Genomic DNA, 22,862 nt, shown 5'->3' on the forward strand with positions numbered 1-22,862 from the left:
TCGACCTTTTCCAACTTTTTTTTTGTTGCTTTTTCCGACTTCCAGTTCCTCCCTAAGGTCACGTAATCATTGCATTGGCGAGATTAAAGCGCTCCAAATTTTATAATGGGAGGAGTTTCTACCCAAACCCAAAGATGGGATTTTTTCCTTAAGACACAGACGACTTACACTCTGCCATATAGCCCCTTTGAATCCTCCAGAGCCTTATTAGAAGCCTGTTATGGTAATATTCAAATCTTCCGGGTGCCCAAGTCGGCCCATATCCAGCTAAAGATGGATTAAGGTTGCTATGGGTGTTTAAAAATAGTTGGTTCACACACACACACTCATATATACACACACACACCCACAGCCAAGCAGTGTTTTTCTCACACTGATAAGGTCTTACATAAAGAGTGGGTGTGCTGCAATTACAGATCCTAAGCAGCCCTGAGCAGATGCAGGTCTGACACAGGCGAAGCGGATTTCTAGTTTCGAGAAACAGGCCCCAGATTACATTCACGGACACTTCACCGCTACAAAAGCTCCGGCGTTCCCCTGTTCTGCTTAAAGTGCTCCGTATGTAATTAGCAAAAGTTTGCACTGATGCTAAATTTAGCTTGAAAAGGGGCAACGCTTTGCTGCAGGCATGCCTCGAAAACCCAAGTAAATATTTCCCATGTGATGCGAGGAGAGTTCATTTCAACCACTTTATTAATGATTATTTTCTCCTTTTTTAATATATGTATACAGCCAAAGATGATGACACATGTGTTAACCCTCTGGAGTCCATCTTTTTATTGAAAATACACATTTTATTGACAGTAATAACTTTATTTATATATGATATGTAGACAAGCTGAGAAAGCCAGTTGGAAGTTCAATCATAGGAGCTTTCACAGTGTGACATTTATGTTTCTAGACCATTTTTAACCCTCTGAAGTCCAGGAGATTTTGGTTCATATTTGTCAACCTCCTATGCATTAATTTCTGTCTCTTTTTAGCATCTTTCAGTCTGTCCTTACATCACATGCATGGCTCCTTTTTCTCCACACAAACTTGGCTATCAGTCAGATTTTTCATTTTATTTTATTTAACGAAGTATAAAGCTGCCAGGAACCGAAAATAAAAACAAAAGACACAGGTGTCTATGGAAATGTACCTTTTTTTTTTCTTCTTTTTTTTTTTTTTACACACAAAAACAGCAGAAAAAATAATAAATATTAAAACTACAAAGCAGTCTATTGGCATGTAAATCAAAAATAGTAATAGTTTTGATCGTAGAAAAAAAATTCCCATTTACAAAATGGTCTAGAAACATAAATGGCACGCTGTGAAAGCTCCTATGATTGAACTTTCAACTGGCTTTCTCAGCTTGTGTACATATCATATATAAATAAAGTTATTACTGTAATTAAAACATGTGTATTTTTAATAAATAGATGGACTCCAGAGGGTTAAAATGTGAATTTTCTTTCTACAATGAAAACTATTACTTTTTTTAATTTACGTGCCAATAGACTGGTTTTTTAGTTTTATTATTTATTATTTTGTCTGCTGTTTTAGTCTGTATAAATGGTTTTTAAAAATGGTACATTTCCATAGACACCTGTGTCTTTTGTTTGTATTTTTCTGTTCCCTGCAGCTTTATATTTGTAAACTAAAATAAAATGAAAAATCTGACTGATAGCCAAGTTTGTGTGGAGAAAAAGGAGCCATGCATGTGATGTAAGGACAGACTGAAAGATGCTGAACAGACACAAAAATGAATGCATAGGAAGTTTGCAAATTTGCAAAATCTGCTGGACTTCAGAGGTTTAAAGTGTGTTTATCACGATATATCCTCGAGAGGCTACTGGAAAAAAGCCGCACAGAAAGTGGATGCCATGCTCTTTGTCATTGATGCTTCACCCTCATTCGTGAATCCAAGAATTTTTTTTTCTATTTGTCTGCATGAATCAGCTCAGTTTCCAAGTGATTCCTGGCTTTGTCTAGTGCTCCGTTCAGTTCACAGACGGTTGCGTGTCTCTGTACTGCCGCGAGGATCTAGTGCACTTCATTGATATACAGCAGTGTACGGGAGGAGCAGTGTGATGGGAGTACACACTGCACCTTTTCTCTTGTGGGAGTTCAGCTTCAGATGCTTGGCTCTCGCAGCTCGCGATCTTAACTTGGGCTTTTCATCCTCTGTCAGATCAGACCACGGGGGACCGCATGGCATCTTTGAAGGCCAACAAGCACCTTTCTACTTCAAAGCAAATACCACGCGCTTTCAACAAAAATATTCACATGTCCCCGGTGGAGCCGTGGTCTCAGAGACCGAGCGAGAAGATGCAACAACAGCAGCTTCTAAAAATAATCTTAAAATGTATATTACTAAAAGGTAATAAAGTCAGATGTAATTGAGGCTGAAAGTGAGATCAGCTGGAGTATAAAGAAGCCAGAAGCAATAATAAAATCTGCAGAAAAGGAAGGAAGAAAATAAAATGGTGACACTCTTATTTAAATGAAATATCAGGTTCATTACAAGTCTTGCTTTTATGCCGGTTCAAGCGGTTCAGAAGAGGTCAAATTTCATTTTCACACACACTGAAAATGACTCTGCACACCTCTGCTATTCCCCACCCAGTCGCCAGAATAAATATTGGCATCTTGCAAACCACTGATGTCCCCACAGACATGCTGAATCTCAGCATCTCTGAACTGCTGCAACTCTTTTTCATTTCCTTCTTGTGACACACTGGGTTGCAGTTTTAAATGTGTGATTAAGATTGTGAATTAAAAAAAAGCTACTTAATTATGGTAAGATTTCAAAATTACTTGGTTAAGGTTAGGAAAAAGAACATGGTACGGATAAAAAACAAAACCCCACTTGTTGTTTCTTTCAAATCTTTATTGACACCATGTCATGAACACAACTATTGTGTTACATGCAGGTCCACCAGACTAAAGAACTCCTTTCCCACTGCCAATAATCATGGACTATCTCATATAACTGAACTGTTACATTTTCAGTTTGCACATGCAGCATTGCACTGTTTACATTTTCACTGATTTATTATTATTATTCTTGCTTTTCTATTATCACATGCTGCCTTAAATTTTGTTATCTTGTCCATTTTTTTAGTATATATATAGTATATTTTTTTAGCTTTTACAGTGGTTGGCATTCTGTGGACAGCAAAGCAAGAACTTCATTGTACAGGGAAACATGTTTTCTGCTGTGCATATGATTATAAACACTTTGAATCTTGAATTCAATCTTGAATCTGTTGAACGCAGTAATGTAGGTGAAGTAGAGCACAATGTAGAATGTGCCGTATAAACATATGGAAATTGATTTACAGGTTAACTTAAAATAACAGCATTGACTTTCACATGGAACATAAGCATTGACCCAAACACCTGTCAGCCATCCAACCATCATGACCTCCTCCTTCTGTAGATTGTGATGTGGTTAAACTACATTGCAGTCACATGCGATGCTAAAGGCTGCTAAAAATGTTTCATATCAACAGCGGTGGAAAAAGTATTCAGATTCTTACTTAAGTAAAAGTACTTATACCACACTGTGAAATTACTCCACTACAAGTAAAAGTCCTGCATTCAAAACTTCAATTCAAAAGTAAAAGTACTTGTTATGCAGAGTGGACCCACTCAGATTGTTCTGTATATTCCAAAAATGTTATAAGATTATCATTGATACATTTATGTAAACAGCATTTTTATTTTGTAGGGTAAGGCTCATTTAACTACTTATACAACATTATTCAAAACCTATTTATTCTCCTTGTCGTTCAGTCCCAGCTAGGCAGGAATCCTTGGCTTTTTAAAAACTTTTTATTCTTTTATTTCCCTTTTTTAAAAATTATTATTAGTTATAATTAGTATTTTATTGTTTTCATTGTTTTTATTTATTACTATATTTGTGTATGATTTTTATTGTATTTTAATATTCTGTAGAGCACTTTGGTCAACTAAGGTTGTTTTTAAAGGTGCTCTATAAATAAACTTTGACTTGACTTGACTATTAGGCTATTTTAAATAGTTTTTTATGTTGGATCTTGACCTAAAAAGTAACTAAAGCTGTCAATATTTGCCTCTAAATTCTACTGAAGTAGACGTATAAAGTTACATATGTGGAAATACTCAAGTAAAGTACAAGTACCTCAAAACTGTATGTATGTACAGTACTTGAGTGAATGTACTTAGTTACATTCCACCACTGCATATTAATGTATTTGTGGTTTGCAGAAACGTATAGCATGCAAGTTTTTTTTGATGTTGCAACTGGGCTGTGTTTCCCCTGAGCTGTTGCTTCTCTGGTTGATTCTTTCAGCTGATTTCAGCTAAAAACAAACCAAAAGAGCTCCAAAAGCTCATTATCCACTACCAGAGTAAGACAGACAAAGTTAGCAACAAGCTGGTAAACACTGCCGGGGCATTTAGCAACTAAAAAGTTGCTAAGGTACCAAAGTAAAAACCAAAACAGAGCTGAAAAATAAAATGATGCCACATAGAAATTTGCTGTTTCAATGGGCAACTGTTTGCCAACATGTTCATCATAAAATACTTTGTTTGTGGCTCCTTTTGTATTAAATAACAGACTTATTATCCTGGTTTTGAAGTGTTGTTCAGACAAAATAAGCAGTTTGATGATTCCAGCCTGTGGGACACTTTTCATTATTTTCTCTGCTCATTTTATATAATATCCAATTATAATCATGAGATTAATGAATGATGAAAACAACCCAAACCTACACCACACATTTTTTAATTATGGTATTGTGTAACAGGTGTAATGTTGGATACAATAAGTGCCAATATTCTGTCATTACGGACATCAAAACCATCTCTATCTGCTGCTTTGTTATTATTATTTCCTCTATGATTTGGTTTGGAAACATAAAAGTAGTTACTGACCCACTGTCGCTTTAATTATGAACACCTCGTATTTAGATCCATTTATTTCAAGGCTACATGACTAAGCGGTGGTGAAATTTTGCCAACTGCTTCTCTTTGATTGGTGTAGGCCTGAACAGATGACCTGAATTATCCTGCCCAAACATTAGAGCATTTATTCACAGTCAGGCGGAGCGAGCCGTTCTGATTCTGACAGAGGCAGTTTCTCAATTACAATGGAGTCACTGTGGGGGCATACATGTGGATTTGGCCCATTTTGGGCTCGCGGAGTAAATTAAAAAATGGGAGAATATAGTTGTCTCTCCTGGGGACAATTAAGAAAGATAAACTGTCAAAGAGATAGCACTCTATCTGGATGGCGTGTGGTCAAAAAGAGAAATTAATTCTCTCAGAGGATGATTAGTCGGCCTCTTTTGATAAATTGGAGTGGGGATTATGTATCGTGTGCTCTCACTTTGTCAGTATGTTCTAGTACTACTGCTCTATTTGTCCTGATTTCAAGTGCTTTTCATAACATAGCTATACATATTCCGGCTATATGCTTGTATATCTCACTGGAATTGATAAGCCATTCATAATATATGTCTGGCCCTGCAGCACTGAGGCATTTGTATTCTGTAAATGGTTTGTGACAGAGGAGAAAATCCTCCCACTACAAATTGTGCCTGTATTTCATTACAACACAACACAAACTTTTTTTTTTTTTTTTTTCTCGGTAACACTTTACAATAACCATCTAAGTGATGTTTATAGATGGTTTATAAACCAATTATTATTAACCATTTACAAAATTCTATACATATTTAATCTTTAAATGTTTTCAACCGATTTCTTAAAGGTATAAGAATCATTTTGAAATCATTTACATACTTAATATGGTGTTTAAAATGTTATAATGAGTGTAAAATTATTAATAAACTAATAATTATGCTTGTTTATGGTAAAGTAATCTATTTGGCATTTATAAATTATAGTTCAACATTATTACATTTTCTATTCACCATTCTAAATGCCCTATATACGGTTTATAAATGATGATTAAACATTAATAAACTATCTGTTTATCGTTCATAAATGGTCTATTTACCATCTACAAATGATGTTATTGTAAAGTGTTACCTTTTTTTCAAATATAGTATAAACCACGCACCTGTGGGGATATTTTTTTGCTCACCTTGGCCTTCGATCAATAAATAAAGCTTTCAGGGGAGATGGAGTATTCGCTAAAATTGTTTTGGCACCTTATTTAAGAGTGTGTTTGCCTCCTGCGTGGCGGCAACATGTTTTTTTCAGGGAGTGTCTGCCGGAAAGCCCCTTTTTCTAAAGTAAACAGATGGAGCCGGGACCTCAGGTGGATACTGAGGTTTTGTTATTCTACAAACAATAAGATCACATCCAGGGAAGGGAAAAAAACACAGCTGGAGGCTCTCAATGACTCAAAGTATACCTCCAGTAAGACATTTTGTAGGGAATGTGAAAAATAGCTGCTGTGAATGTCACTCTGCTGGGATTTTTTTATAAATTGCATGCCCAGATGTAATCCATTGTAATACATGATTGCAAAGTACCCGTGTCCCTGTGGCACGCTTTCTATTCACTGCATGCGTACTTGATTACAACAAACTGTTTCCAGCAGACCACATTACACACAGAATGACACATGCTGCTTTTCTTCATTGGTGCTTTTATATATTTTTGTTTTCCCAACTAAAGTATTCGTCATGCTGTTGATTTTTTAGCCCCGAGGCTCGAACATTTCGCCGCCGCTCTTACACGCCGGTAAATCACCGCAGCTGCAATTCCCCCATTTACAAGACTTCACAGTGGATTGATAAAGTTTTAGCATTACACTTCAGTGACTTAACAACAGCTAATTGCCTGTAAACTGGGACGGGAACGTCATTTAAATTCAAATTTGAATTTTTATTTCGACTACCTTGAAGGTTGTTATTGTTAGTCAAGTGTAACGGAGACGCCGTGCATTATTTAGCATTAGTCTCATTTCATTCTCTGCAATTTTCCCATTTACAAACTTGCAACCTAATATGTAATCCTCTGCACAATACCCTATTTCCCTGAACCTCATCATACACACAATAAATAGTCGTGCAAAAGTCATATTTAATGATGCATTTTTAAGTCTTCTGATTCCAGCAGATTAAAGAGATTACGGGTTTAACACGTGATTTTGTGTTTTACTCCGAGCGTCATCTCCATCTTAAGATTCATCTCCTGCTCTGCTCTTTTGTGCACTAATCAGGCGTGTGACACGAAGATGTGACAAGTCTAAAATGGTAGGGGACTCGGTTGTGGATGTTATTGCATATAAATGAAGGGATTGAGTCCCTCATGAAGAGTAAACAAGCGGAGAACGCAGTGTGGCTGAACTGAGGAATTAGCTGCTTAAAGATTTCCTGTAGCGATTGTAGCTTTGTGTTAGCAGGGGGGCATCCTCTTCTCTGTTTCACTCTGCTGCAAACTGTTGGAACTGTGCGTCCAGTACTGTGACATCTTTTTATTGGATTTTATTCCATGGAGGTTTTAGTTTCTCTGGGTAGTTGTGTATTCAGGGTGTAGTGGCCCTCTTGTTTTTCTTCTGTTGATCTCAAAATAACTGCTGGTGCTGCTTCTAAATGCCACGAGGCACATTACTCCAGTTTTCCATTACTAAGTGGAGACACAAATGGGTGCATTGGTTTTTCCATGTTTGGATAGATTTTAGTTTTTTGGTTAGAGTCGAGTTAATTTGTTACACTGTGACAGTGTGAACCAGACAGTGGAAGCGAGATTTAACAGAGCACCCACAACAACCATGGCACCCGCTACACACGACACAACATGGTCAAAAGTACCAAAATCATCCAGAAAGAACAAAGCAAGACTCCTCCATGCACACAGCTCCAAACAACAGACTTTAAATTTAGTCTCCTGGCTGGTAAAAGGTGTGAATTTTTTGGTATCTCGTGATTTTATTCTTCTTCAAAATTAATTCTGGATTCAATACACAGAGGGGTTTGCTTTTGTGCATTTACATTGTAAATTATTGCAACCAGTGAAGACAAAAGGTAAAAAAAAGTTTCATGCAAAACATGCACAAAACAAACCTTTCATGTCAAGCTTCTTCCCTGGGAGAGTATTGAGTTCAATGTGTGTCCAAGTGCTTAATAATCACAGAACCTACTACATTTCTTGCAGCTTTTTTCTCCATTTTACTCTATGTAGACTCAGTTGCTGCTAACATTAGCTCTCATTCTCCTTTTTGACCAGAGCCGGTTCCCGGCCGGTGCCCAATTGCCCAAACTTTGGTTTTCCACCGCCAAAGAACTGTCTCTTGGCGGGTAAAACTGGTTCCAGAGACCCTGATCTGTGCTGTTGAGAGAGACCAAATAAGAGAATGACACACATTTTTTTTTTATTTATTTAACTGCAGTGTGATTGATGCAGGCGAGTTAGCGTGCTAACATTAGTGGGCGATTGCTAGTGCTCTAATGTTAGCGGGCTAGCGTTAGCTTACAACAAAGTCCAACAACCAGTGAAGACAAAAGGTAAAAAAAAGTTTCATGCAACACATGCACAAAAAAAAAACCTTTCATGTTAAGCTTCTTCCCTGGGAGATTGTTGAGTTCAATGTGTGTCCAAGTGCTACCATTAATAATCACAGAACCTACTACATTTCTTGCAGCTTTTTTCTCCATTTTACTCTACATAGACTTCCTAGTAAAAATATCCAGGCACTGAAAAAAACAACTAGGACTAAAAATAAGTCCAAAATTACTTAATTTGAACAATTGTGGCTTGAAAAGCCCAACTGCAGTAACATTAAAATAAGCCAGCAATACTTGAAACTCGCACATTTTCCCCCTCATTTCAGTATCTGTGGGTAGATACTGGTGGGTAGAGAATGCTTTTGAAATAGCATTTAAACTACATGCAACTGAAACTCTCAACTGGAACCAATATTTTAGGTAACAACTCATAATATTCAACAGTTGAATAGATTGAAAAGCATGAAAAAGCTATCAATGCAATCCTGAAAATAAGTCTTTACAAAAGACTGAAATCCCTGTGAAGAGGTTATTCACTCATTTTTGTTACAAAAAGACACATGTCCTTAAAATAAGCACATAAAGCTGTGGTCAGTAGCTAAATTATACTCAAAACAAGATAATTAAGATACTATTGCTAGATATAAGAAGAAAATGATGTTTTTTGCAGTGTGTGAATCGATTCAGAATTGAGATTCTTACACTTAGATATTTTTTACCACCCCTAATGGCGAATATAACTATGAATTACTACTAAAGGGTCATGTTTTTTTTAAAGGTATAAAAGACCTTTGTTCTAGCTTTAAATCTGTACACAGCTGCATCACATCTGTCCAAAGGTTTAACAAATTATAGAAACTCTGGTCTTACTAAATTGAAGCCTTTGAGACAGCCTCCTCTTCTCTGGTACCAAGAACTAAAGGTTTCATGAATACACATCTTAAACTCCCCCACATTTCTAACAGAAATAACTTATTTAGAAGTAGGGAAACAGAGTAGCAGACTCTAGTACAAGCGGAGATAAAAATATCATTAGGGTTATTGCATCAGACTTAAAAAGTTCCCTCCGCAGCTGCAGGAGATGTTATGCAACTGTTTTCACAGGCTGAGCAGAACTCTTAATGATTTCAGCTGATCTTAATGCAAAAAACAGTGGAGTGATTCTTTAACCCTTCTAATGCACAACATGGGTCAAAAATGACACGCATTTATTTCCATGTTATTTAATGCTTGCTGTGTTTCTGTGCTCTATCTTTTGATATCAACTTATTTTATGATTGAATATCCCAAGTATTCTTTAAATATCTTGTTTTTGATAACAACAGATCATTATTTCCATTTTGCCTCTCATACTTTATGAAGAAAAAAAGTTTTTGTATTATTACATAGCTAACTACTTGGCTAAGTAGCTTGCTAAGCTAAATACTTAACAAAGAAGTTAGCTAAGTAGTTAGCTTAACAAGCCACTTAGCTAAATACTTAGCCAAGAAATTAGCTAAGTAGTTAGCTACTTAGCTAAATACTTAGCCAAGAAGTTAGCTAAGTATTTAGCTTAGCAAGAATGGATATGGGTCATTTTTAGCTTAGCTAAAAATGGATATGGGTCATTTTTGACCCATGTTGTGGATTAGAAGGGTAGTGACACAAAAAAGGATTTTATTCAAAAATTCATAAGGGGAAAAATGAAAATTAGGATGTATGATGATCAAAAACAAACTAATTGAGGAAAACCTGGAATACTGAATGACGAAAATAATTTATTGCAAAGATATAGAACATAAAAACTCTGCTGGGTCACTTTAGACCCATGTTGTGCATCAAAGAGTTAAACTGACAATGTACAGCAGCAAAACCTATTTTTTTTATACCATAGTTACATTTTGTTATACATTTAAGGCAGTGGAGCTTCTTAAAACCTGCTTGTTAGTGCAGGGTAGTCTTTTATTTCTAATGTCAACTCTGCACACTTTGGGTTGACAGTAATTGTTTCAAATATTGGATATCACATTATCACCTTAATGTCATTCTTCCTTTCTAAGAAATGACAGTACGGACGGGAGTCTAGGAAATGCAACCAGCAGCCTGTGACACTTTCCCCACCTCATATGACAGCTGAACATATTCTTGTTAGGTTATTTTTGGCTTTAAAGCTTTTTTAGAGAGAAAAAGACTTCATAGGTTTGATTCATCCCCGTAAAATTTCAAATACAAGGACAGCAGAGAGCATCGCGCTCTAAAATGTTGAAAATTTGTCCTGTTTTTTTAGCTCTTTGTTCAAGGGTATTTATTTTATTTTGGCTCTTTTTTTTTGTCATTTTACTGGTGGAATTTGTTCTCTTGAGCTGCCAACCCTCATATAACTATGACTCAAGCATTGATGCGGCATAACAAATGTGTCTTTGCTGCGTGGAACATTTCCCACTTTCATATCCTGCTTTGCCGTAAGACTTCAGCTCGTGTGTGTATGTGTGTGTGTGTTCTCTGCAGAGATCCGCGAGGCCTTCAAAGTGTTTGACCGCGATGGGAATGGGTTCATTTCTAAACAGGAGCTGGGGATGGCCATGCGCTCCCTGGGCTACATGCCAAACGAGGTGGAGCTGGAAGTCATCATTCAGAGACTGGACATGGACGGTGAGGCAGAAAACACAGCTTGGATTTTTATTATCTTAAGTCAGAAAAGCACTGAAGCATTTACTCTCCATTTGCCCAGAAAAACTGGACTGTACTGCCCTACAAAGTCAAACTGCAGTAACAACGCAAAGGGTGAAACTGAGAAAAACTGCTTTAAAGATTTTTAAGGTTTTTAAACTGGCCAGCCAAATGGGTTATAGGTAGATAAGTGATATGACGCATTAATTTCTACATCAGGGATGGGCAACTTAAATGCTGGAGGGGGCCACAATTTTTCATGGACACTACCACAGGGCCACATATAGGACCGTGCTATTAACCAGATATAATGAAACTGCAATTTTAAATGTTTACAGTGCAGAAACGTAACATATTTCATGCTCAAATGCATATAACAGTATAAATAGGAATACAAAAGGTGTGAAGCAAATAAAAAATAACCACTTACTGTGATTTGTACTGAGGGCCACTTCAAGTGAGGGTGCGGGCCGTATGCGGCCCCCGGGCCTCCAGTTGCCCATCCTTGGTCTACATGTATTGATGATGTAATTTTTTAAGCTCAAAAACGATGATTTATTTTACCTTTGAACCAAAAAATTTAGTTACTGTTACTTTTTCTGCATTACTATTAGAACCTTTTAAAGCAAAACCAGAGTGCAGGAAGTACAATGTTTTTGTCTTTTTTTTCAGATTTTATATTTTGTTTTCAGTGAATAAACATTTTCAAATTGATTTTGTTATACATTTATTTAAAAGTGTTTAACAGCTCTATTCAAAGGTTTGTGTATTTTAGACATTATATGACAAGCTAATGTTATATTTGAGTCTGAATATAATTTTATCTCACTTTTTTTGCTTAATTACTATCCAAATAATAATTTCCCAATCAAATAAACTTAGAATGTCTATTTTTCTTGTCCCCACTTTTCAACACAATGAAAAAGTCCAAGGCTATACCTTATCAGATCTTATGCTTTGGTTTTATGTTTAAATTCTCATATTTATCCAAAGCAGATGGTGGTAAGTGTTATTACTGAGGTCTCCTTTGGTTTTGAGTTGGCTTTTGGGTAACACTTTACAATAACCATCTAAGTGATGTTTATAGATGGTTTATAAACCAGTTATTAACCATTTACAAAGTGCGTCATTTCAAAATTATTAACATACTAAATATGGTGTTAAAAATGTTAAAATGACATAAAAAAAATAAATAAACTAAAACTATTAATAAACTATTAATTATAATTTAATTGTTTGTTAATGGTAAATTAACTATAAAGTTACATTAATATACCATCCATTAGCCATTTATAAATGATTAAGTTAGTTAAACAGTAATAAATTATGTATTTACCATTCTTAATGGCCTATATACGGTTTACAAATGACGATTAAACATTAATAAACTATCTGTTTACCATTTATAAATGAGGGTTATTGTAAAGTGTTACCGGATTTTGTAGTTACTGCAATTTTTCTCTGAAAAAAAAGCAAAATTGAAATCTAAAAACTTTGTCACAAGATAAAACGGACATCAAGGAGTTCATTTTGAGTTATAATTGAAATTCAACCAAAAATGTAGTTACTGCAGTTAGGCTTTGTTAGGGCAGTGTTGCAGGCAGTAAAACCTGCGACAATAAAAACCAACTGTTCCTCTTTCCTGCAGGCGACGGCCAGGTGGACTTTGAGGAGTTTGTCACTCTTCTGGGCCCAAAGCTGACGGCAGCTGGGTTGCCAGATAAGTTCCACGGCACCGACTTTGACTCCGTTTTTTGGAAGGTGCTCATTTATTCAGTCACTCATTTCCCTCCCTATTAGCCAGAAGACAGACAGCAGAATTGCAGCTGGAGCAAAAACCTCCGAGCGCAGCAACATTTAGACTGTGTCACAGTGCGACTTTAAAGGAAATCCACATTTAATTGCCACATCCACTGGGCTGTTAATAGGCTGATTTTAATCTGGGAGAGGTTCGGATTCCCTTAAGAACTGTGTCCCTCATCAAGACTTGATGTCTCTGCCTCCTCACGTGTGGCCACGGTCTTGTTACTTAGAACATTAAAGTCAAATTTTTATGTAAAATAGATATTAATTTATTTACAGACACCTCATTAGATAATCAGCTGCTCACTTTGACAGTGGGATGAAATTAATGGGATGGAGCTCCAGTCTGAGCCGCCTTTGTTGTAGCTTCGTGTAACTGTCAGAAAGTGAGGCTCCAAATTGAGTGTGAAATACTATGCAACTTGTATTGAGTTTGATAGTGTTTTGAAGGTAAAAAAAAAGATTCAAAATCAAATTTCATGTTGGACTAAAGGACTAAAAAAGACACAAAATGACCAAAAAGAGACACAAAATTACACAGAATGACTAAAAAAAGACACAAAATGACCAAAAAAGACACAAAATTACCAAAAAGACACACAAAATGACCAAAAAAGACACAAAATGACACAGAATGACTAAAAAAAGACACAAAATGACCAAAAAAGACACAAAATTACCAAAAAGACACACAAAATGACACAGAAGGACAAAAAAATAGACACAAAATGACCAAAAAAGACACAAAATGACTTAAAAAATACACAAAATTACCAAAATTGATTTTAATCTGGGAGAGGTTCGGGTTCCCTTAAGAACTGTGTCCCTCATCAAGACTTGATGTCTCCGCCTCCTCGTGTGTGGCCACGGTCTTGTTACTTAGAACATTAAAGTCAATTTTTATGTAAAATAGATATTAATTTATTTACAGACACCTCATTAGATAATCAGCTGCTCACTTTGACAGTGGGATGAAATTAATGGGATGGAGCTCCAGTCTGAGCCGCCTTTGTTGTAGCTTCGTGTAACTGTCAGAAAGTGAGGCTCCAAATTGAGTGTGAAATACTATGCAACCTTTGTTCACATTTGCAACATTTCAATTTTTTTGTATTGAGCTTGATAGTGTTTTGAAGGTAAAAAAAAAGATTCAAAATCAAATTTTATGTTGGACTAAAGGACTAAAAAAGACACAAAATGACCAAAAAGAGACACAAAATGAGAAGACAGAATGACCAAAAAAACCCTCCAAAAACAGAAGAAGACTCAAAAAGTCACAAAAAAGACACAAAATGACCAAAAAGAGACATAAAATGACACAGAATGACTAAAAAAAGACACAAAAAGACCCCAAAAGACACAAAATGACACAAAATGAGAAGACAGAATGACCAAAAACCCCCCATAAAACAGAAGAAGACTCAAAAAGTCACAAAAAAGACACAAAATGACCAAAAAAGACACAAAATGACTTAAAAAATACACAAAATTACCAAAATTGATTTTAATCTGGGAGAGGTTCGGATTCCCTTAAGAACTGTGTCCTCATCAAGACTTGATGTCTCCGCCTCCTCGTGTCTGGCCACGGTCTTGTTACTTAGAACATTAAAGTCAATTTTTATGTAAAATAGATATTAATTTATTTACAGACACCTCATTAGATAATCAGCTGCTCACTTTGACAGTGGGATGAAATTAATGGGATGGAGCTCCAGTCTGAGCCGCCTTTGTTGTAGCTTCGTGTAACTGTCAGAAAGTGAGGCTCCAAATTGAGTGTGAAATACTCTGCAACCTTTGTTCACATTTGCAATATTTCAATTTTTTTGTATTGAGCTTGATAGTGTTTTGAAGGTAAAAAAAAAGATTCAAAATCAAATTTTATGTTGGACTAAAGGACTAAAAAAGACACAAAATGACCAAAAAAGAGACACAAAATGACACAGAATGACAAAAAAAAGACACAAAAGGACTAAAAAGGACACAAAATGACCAAAAAAGAGACACAAAAAAGACACAAAATGACCAAAAAAAGACACAAAATGACACAGAATGACTAAAGAAAGACACAAAATGATCAAAAAAGACACAAAATTACTAAAAAAAGACACAAGATGACCAAAAAAGACACAAAACGACACAAAATGATCAAAAAGAGACACAAATGAGAAGACAGAATGATCAAAAAAACCCACCAAAAAACAGAAGACTCAAAAAGTCCCCAAAAAGACACAAAATGACTAAAAAAAAGACACAAGATGAGAAGACAGAATGACCAAAAAACCCCCCAAAAAACAGAAGAAGACTCAAAAAGTCACAAAATGGACACAAAATGTCCAAAAAAGACATAAAATGACTTAAAAAATACACAAAATTACCAAAATTGATTTTAATCTGGGAGAGGTTCGGATTCCCTTAAGAACTGTGTCCCTCATCAAGACTTGATATCTCCGCCTCCTCGTGTGTGGCGACGGTCTTGTTACTTAAAACATTAAAGTCAATTTTTATGTAAAATAGATATTAATTTATTTACAGACACCTCATTAGATAATCAGCTGCTCACTTTGACAGTGGGATGAAATTAATGGGATGGAGCTCCAGTCTGAGCCGCCTTTGTTGTAGCTTCGTGTAACTGTCAGAAAGTGAGGCTCCAAATTGAGTGTGAAATACTATGCAACCTTTGTTCACATTTGCAATATTTCAATTTTTTTGTATTGAGCTTGATAGTGTTTTGAAGGTAAAAAAAAAAAAAGATTCAAAATCAAGTTTTATGTTGGACTAAAGGACTAGAAAAGATACAAAATGACCAAAAAAGACACAAAATGACCAAAAAAGACACAAAATGAGAAGACAGAATGACCAAAAAAACCCACCAAAAACCAGAAGACTCAAAAAGTCACAAAAAAGACACAAAATGACCAAAAAGAGACACAAAATGACACAGAATGACTAAAAAAAGACACAAAATGACCAAAAAGACACACAAAATGACCAAAAAGAGACACAAAATGACACAGAATTACTAAAAAAAGACACAAAATGACCAAAAAAGACACAAAATTACCAAAAAGACACACAAAATTACCAAAAAGACACACAAAATGACCAAAAAGAGACAAAAAATGGCCAAAAAAGACACAAAATGACACAGAATGACTAAAAAAAGACACAAAAAAGACACAAAATGACCAAAAAAGAGACACAAAATGACCAAAAAGAGACACCAAATGAAACAGAATGGCAAAAAAGACACAAAATGACTTAAAATACACAAAACTACCAAAATTGATTTTAATCTGGGAGCGGTTTGGATTCCCTTAAGAACTGTGTCCCTCATCAAGACTTGATGTCTCCGCCTCCTCGCGTGTGGCCACGGTCTTGTTACTTAGAACATTAAAGTCAAATTTTTATGTAAAATAGATATTAATTTATTTACAGACACCTCATTAGATAATCAGCTGCTCACTTTGACAGTGGGATGAAATTAATGGGATGGAGCTCCAGTCTGAGCCGCCTTTGTTGTAGCTTCGTGTAACTGTCAGAAAGTGAGGCTCCAAATTGAGTGTGAAATAGAAAAGATAGAAGGATTTGTGGGAATTCTTGGTGCAGTCAGCGTACGTTAAAAAAAAGAAGAAAAAAAAAAGAGACACCTGCCGGGAGAGACGAGAAACCCGAGGGACTTCTGCAAAGGCTGCATAGTCTCACTTCACATTATATAACAGAATAGTAGTATCAAGCATGTGCTGCTGGATTGATCACACAGAGCCTCCGGTCACACTGGTGAGCGCGGCTCAAGCTGAGCAGAAAATGAGGAGCAAAGATGTGCTTTCTAAACTGCCACAGATCCTGGACGACTATTTTGTTGTTAGTTTTTTTGGGTTGTATTCATTCACGGATTCTTTATTTGATTTGATTTAAATTTGATGTAATACAAGTGGTGGATTATAACAAAGATTTACTCAAGAGCTAAACTTGGAGGTATGTTTTTGCTCCTTTATTCCTTTGAGGCAATTTGTATTTTTTTTTTTACTCAGCTGAATTAAGTCAACAGCTGTAGTTACACTACATTACGATTTCGCTCCCAAATCATAATCAATCAATCAATCAATTTATATAGAACTTTTCATACAAATAACATACACAATAACACAAAGTGCTTAACTCACACCCTACCTGCCCACAAACCAAGCAATTAATAAATTAATGATTATTAAAGGTAGTAAGAACATTCAAAACAATTAAAAGACTGCAGAGTAAAAACAAGAACTGAGGAAACGGCATCTTAAATCTCATCAATTTTCAGTGAGGAAACGGCAGATAAAAATTTATGTAATCATATCATTATCTATATATATATATATATATATATATATATATATAGATAGATAGATAGATAGATAGATAGATAGATAGATAGATAGATAGATAGATAGATAGATCATAATAATTCATATTACCATCATAAAGCCTAATTAATAATTATACTAAAAATATATATATAGCTAATTAAGCTCTATTTAAAGATAAAACTTAGTTAAAAGCTAGACTAAATGAGTAAGTAGGTCTTTGCTATGATATGATATGATGGTTATAAATACAATGGATGCATACATGCATAAAATCGTCTCACTACGCCTGTAAAAAGCTACAGTATAAGACTAATAAAATGACACTGAAAGGAGCCAAACTCCATAATGAGCACAAGTACACTTTGTTGATAATACTTCTTTTTTTTATAGTGTACGCAAAATCACAATTAAAAAAAAACGTAAAAATTACAACCATGCTGCAGGTTTTAATCAAAATGAGGAGTTTGATCTCATCACACCTCTATAATAGTGCAATAGGGAATCAAACTGGGGAAACCTTGCATTTTGATTGGATGTCAGCTTTGGAAGCATGAATACATGTGTTAAAACTTTATATACATTACCATAACTGCTAAAAAAACGTCCTACATATACTGATATTTCTGCTGTAACTGTTCTTTTTTATGCTTTGTGTGTGTGTGCCAACATTCTTTGGGTTTACTGTATCTGTGTGTGTGTGTGTGTGTGTGTGTGTGTGTCTGTGTGTGTGTGTGTGCTATCATGTCCAGCAGCCTGTGTCTAAGTTAATGTTCAGTTATGTGTGTCTATCTGCAGTGTGACATGCAGAAGCTGACGGTGGAGGAGCTGAAGCGGCTTCTCTACGACACCTTCTGTGATCACCTTTCCATGAAAGACATCGAGAACATCATCATGACCGAGGAGAACCACATAGAGAACCCTGAGGAATGCCAGGTGGATATAGACAGTAAGCAAGAACTTTAATACTTTCACACCGTAAACATATCTGCACTTTAACCCTCTGGCGTCTCCAAAAGCTCCAAATCCAGACTTCTTCATCACATCCAGACTAGAAAACAAAGCAGCGTGGAGCCCTACTGTAAATTTACCTCTAAAGTTCTGTCTGTAAACTCCATGAGGCCAGTTTCAGTTTGATGATGATATACCAAGTAAAACTGGAGACAAGCTCAAATATATTTAGTATAAAATGATAGAACTGGATGGAACCCTCTTATATGTTATATTTGACACCTTTGTTCTAATTTGCAACATTTAAATTTTTTTTGTTGAGCTTGATAGTGTTTTGAAAGTAAAAAAAAGATTCAAAATCAAATTTTATGTTGGACTAAAGGACTAAAAAAAGTCACAAAATGACCAAAAAAGACACAAAATGACCAAAAAGAGACTTAGAATGACTAAAATGCAACACAAAATGACCAAAGAAAGACACAAAATGACCAAAAAGAGACACAAAAATGACACAGAACGACTAAAAAAAGACGCAAAATGACCAAAAAAGACACAAAATTACCAAAATGAGACACAAAAATGACCAAAAAAGACACAAAATGACCAAAAAAGACACAAAATTACCAAAATTGTTACGCTAAACACACAAGACATAAATAAAACAGAGTCCCACAAGATCACATTTATGTTGTTTTTTCTTTGCATCTTTTTCGTTTAAAATGTTGATATAGGTGAGGTTTTGCTGGAAAAAAAAAACCCCAACATGGCATTTAAACATTTTTTAAGTGGTGTATACAGGCAGGATGGAAAGGATTCAACAATGGACAAAATAGCCCAAGACTCCATACAGTTCATGCAGCTTTTGGTATCAGAAACAATGTGGTTTCTGTTTGAGTATTGAACAGTCACGTTTGAGTAAACGGTCCATGTGGAGAGCAAAAGAAGTGGAATTCATTGATCGAAATGCAATCTTAGAACTCTTCGTCTGCCCTTAAATTAACTTTTAGTAGCTTAGCATACTGAGATAAACTGGCCACTTGTGAAACCATTTAATTGCATGTCCATTCTCATGTCTTAAGTTTTTAATTGCATTGGAAACAATGAACGGCACATAGAAGAAGTATTCCTGGGCATATCCAGATATCCGCTCAACCTTTGTCCCCCAAAGACTGAATCAATATCCAACCGATAGCTTTGGGTTCCTTTGGTTTAGCTTTGGTGTTGATGTGCATTTTTTTTTATATAATGCAACTACAGTCCCAGCTGGAATTCAACCAGGACCGCTACAGTTACGTTGCATGCATTTTAACTACCACCAGGCATTGTTTCTAAGCTTTCGGCACCACAAATAAACTTAATTTACTTTCATTATATTCAAATGTTAAAGGTGGATGTCTCAAGTGAATAAAACCCAAACAATAATGCATGGAAACAAACTTTCCGCTCATGGTATTTAATTTGAATGAAATTAAGATGCAAGCAGCGTCTCTTGTTAAAACTGCATCAAAGATTATACAACTTCATTTTTTTCCCTTTTTAAAACAGTAACTTTAATAAGGGTTATAACACCACAAAATATATTCTGTTCATTATCATGTGCAATATATCTGTATATTACATCCTGCCATGTCATCTGCACTTTTCTCACTTTACTCCTTATAACAATATAAAAAAAATAGTCTATGTGTCTATTCATAATATATCGTTTTTCTATTTTGTTCATTGTTTTTTTCTTATATTATCCCATATTGTGATCGTATCTTATAATAGCATACAGTCAGACAACTTAACATCACGTAAAAAACTAAATTTGAGAAACACAGAAAGAAAAAAGATCAAAACAAATGTGGATGGCAAATTGATATTATATGCCTGACAGATCACCAAATTAATTACTTATTAATTACTTAATCATAATGCATGGTAGACAAGCTTTTCTTATCATTTACATGTTCCACAGACTGCATTCATGTGATAAAATCAAGAACAAAAACTTTGAAACAGTAGGATGCATGATTGCAAACTTATAGTAATGTGTTTGATTATTATAGGACGATCACAGGCCGACATTTATAATATTAACGATGTGAAGATGACCCAGCAGACCTGATCAACACTCCTCTGTTGCACTGTATTGAGTAGAGCAAGTCTAATCACTTAGCGACAGTTTCGACCGTGTGCACAACATAAGCAGCTGATCATAAACAAAGCAGCATGGCGAATTATGCACAGCGTCTCCGCTGATCATAAACATAGTGATCGTGAATAAACCGGCATCGATAACTGTGCACAGAGTGTCCGGTGCTTGTTGTAAACAAAAAGAAATCGCTAAGTGAACACCTCCTGCAGCAGCAGCACATACACACTGTACTGCTACAGAGCTAACTGTTAGCCTGTTAGCAATTTGCAGACTGGACGCTAAGGGATTAACATCCCCTCCGGCTCTGTGACTGCAGCTGGGAGAGACTGCTGCAGGAGGAATGTGCAGCTTCGACTTGTTCTTACTAACTCTAACTCTAACTACTCTCTAATTCTAAGAACGAATCTCCAAAAGTCACCATTAACAACAAAAAAAGTCGCTGGATTTGTCGTCTGGGGGGGTCTGAAAAGCCGCTAAATAAAAGATGCCAACACTTCTTTGCCGGCTTTTACAAATGGCGCGTGTTGTCGTGGCGTCGAGTACTACGTCACATCCTGTTTAACGTTCTTTTTTCAGGGTAGAAAAACAGCCCTGCTCTTCTACAGGGGCGAAAAAATGTCCGTGAAAAGTCTGCTCCGGACGGCTCATATTCAAATTAGGGGCGTTTCGGTTAGTGAGACCCGCCTCATTCCGGGTATTGGATTGTAATGGAAACACCCCTATAGTAAAACAGACATTTATATAGCTTGTGGTGAAAGACTTCATCTAACACATAACAGATTTCTCCTTTAAACACTTCTTACAATCACATCTTTTTAGTCTCATCATTTTGCAGTAAAACCCAGCAGCCCCAGAGGGAGGCGCGTGTTGTACAAACAGCAGTGATACCAATTTCTCCCCTCAGCGGCCTCGATAGATCATAATGTACTGCAGCCACTCAGCAGCAGCGTATGAAGCGCTGTGCCCTCTTAGGCAGCTGTTTTGTAATTTGAGCAACTGTGCACAGCAAATGGCATTGTTCCCACTCTCCTCTCTCGCCTTCTCCTCGCCCGTAGAAATCACAACGCTATCGCTAAAGCTCCATCCGCCCACACAGACTCTGCATGGAGAACCCCTCATTTGAAAGTCATTGTCAGAAATTGAGGAAATCCTTAACTGAAGTACAGGCAGGTTTAGGGAGTAAATTACACCTCCACAATATAAAATAATGGCAAATTGCTGCATCAGAGGGTGGAGTTTTTCCTAAATTGGTAATTTACAGAGGACTTTGTTTTGCTTTTTATGTGGTCATTTATCTAATGCGTGGGTCTCAAACTCGCCAATTGCGGCCCTCATGACGATATTTTGTGGCCCCCACCTTGATATGAAAGTTTAATGTGAGTTTTATATGAATGGCACTTTACTGTGTTGTGTGTGGAAGGTCCCTTTAATTACTTTTTTTGGTAATTTTGTGTCTTTTGGGGGTAATTTTGTGTCTTTTTTAAGTAATTTAGTTTTTTTCTGGCATTTTGTGTCTTTTTTGGGGATTTTGTGTCTTGTTTTAATAATTGTGTGTCTTTTTTCTAATAATTTTTATGTCTTTTTTGGTAATTCTGTGTCTTTTTTGGTCATTTTGTGTCTTTTTTGTCATTTTGTGTCTTTTTTAAGTAATTTAGTGTTTTTTCAGTCATTTTGTGTCTTTTTTTGTAATTTTGTGTCTTTTTTTTAATAATTTTGTGTCTTTTTTTAATAATTTTGTGTCTTTTTTAAATAATTTTGTGTCCTTTTTGGTAATTCTGTGTATCTTTTTGTAATTTTGTGTCTTTTTTTGGTCATTTTGTGTCTTTTTTGGTCATTTTGTGTCTTTTTTGGTCATTGTGATACTGCCTCCAGCGGCCCCCAAGGTAATTTGGCTCCAACAATCACCAAACCTACACATTAGGTCAGGGATTTCAAACTCAAAGTGAAAATCTTCTTTTGTGTGTGTTGGAAAACACTTTTTGAAGACGTGAGCTGCTGTTCTCAGAGAGCGGCAATGACCTCTGGAGGAAATAAAGATAAATCAAAAGCAATATCACTCTTAAGCAGGTTGAAATATCATCTATTGAGACAGAAATTTTTCTATTTGAACATTTTGCTTTGCTCCAACCTTCCTTGGTCCCTGCTTCGGGATGATGATATTGCAGGTAAACTACACCTTTCCTGTGCAGCGCTGCTGTTTAGATCATCCTTTAATATGCCAGTCAGGCTCTGATCCATTTGTTTGTCGTTCCAAAACGGCAATCAACATTTCAATCTCGATGCAGTTACGCAGCGTACAGGTGTGAAAACAAATTTTCTTGGCTGTGTTCATCCCTTATAATTGTGTTCATGTAATTGTACGGTTTTGTGATGAGCTCTTTCACTCGGAAATGACTATCAAGATATCTTTCAAGCATTAAATAACACATGATTCAATAGACCTTCAGGTAAAGTCTTTCCCTTTTTTTGTGTTGTTGGTAACACTTTCTATGAAGACTACATCTATAGTGCATTATGAGCGCATTCATAGTG

General features: G+C 35.9%; 1 protein-coding gene across 1 annotated transcript in view; it reads left to right on the forward strand.

The window, feature by feature from the left end:
• LOC131975027 (calcium-binding protein 7) overlaps nt 1-22,862 on the forward strand; it is a 43,452-nt gene that overhangs the window by 17,146 nt on the left and 3,444 nt on the right. The window contains exons 2-4 of the mRNA XM_059337554.1: nt 10,935-11,078; nt 12,745-12,857; nt 18,038-18,188. Of these exons, the coding sequence (XP_059193537.1) occupies nt 10,935-11,078; nt 12,745-12,857; nt 18,038-18,188 (408 nt within the window). The remainder of the gene's footprint in view (nt 1-10,934; nt 11,079-12,744; nt 12,858-18,037; nt 18,189-22,862) is intronic.

Source organism: Centropristis striata, chromosome 7 (assembly GCF_030273125.1).
Source record: "Centropristis striata isolate RG_2023a ecotype Rhode Island chromosome 7, C.striata_1.0, whole genome shotgun sequence".
In the NCBI taxonomy this organism is placed as follows: domain Eukaryota; kingdom Metazoa; phylum Chordata; class Actinopteri; order Perciformes; family Serranidae; genus Centropristis; species Centropristis striata.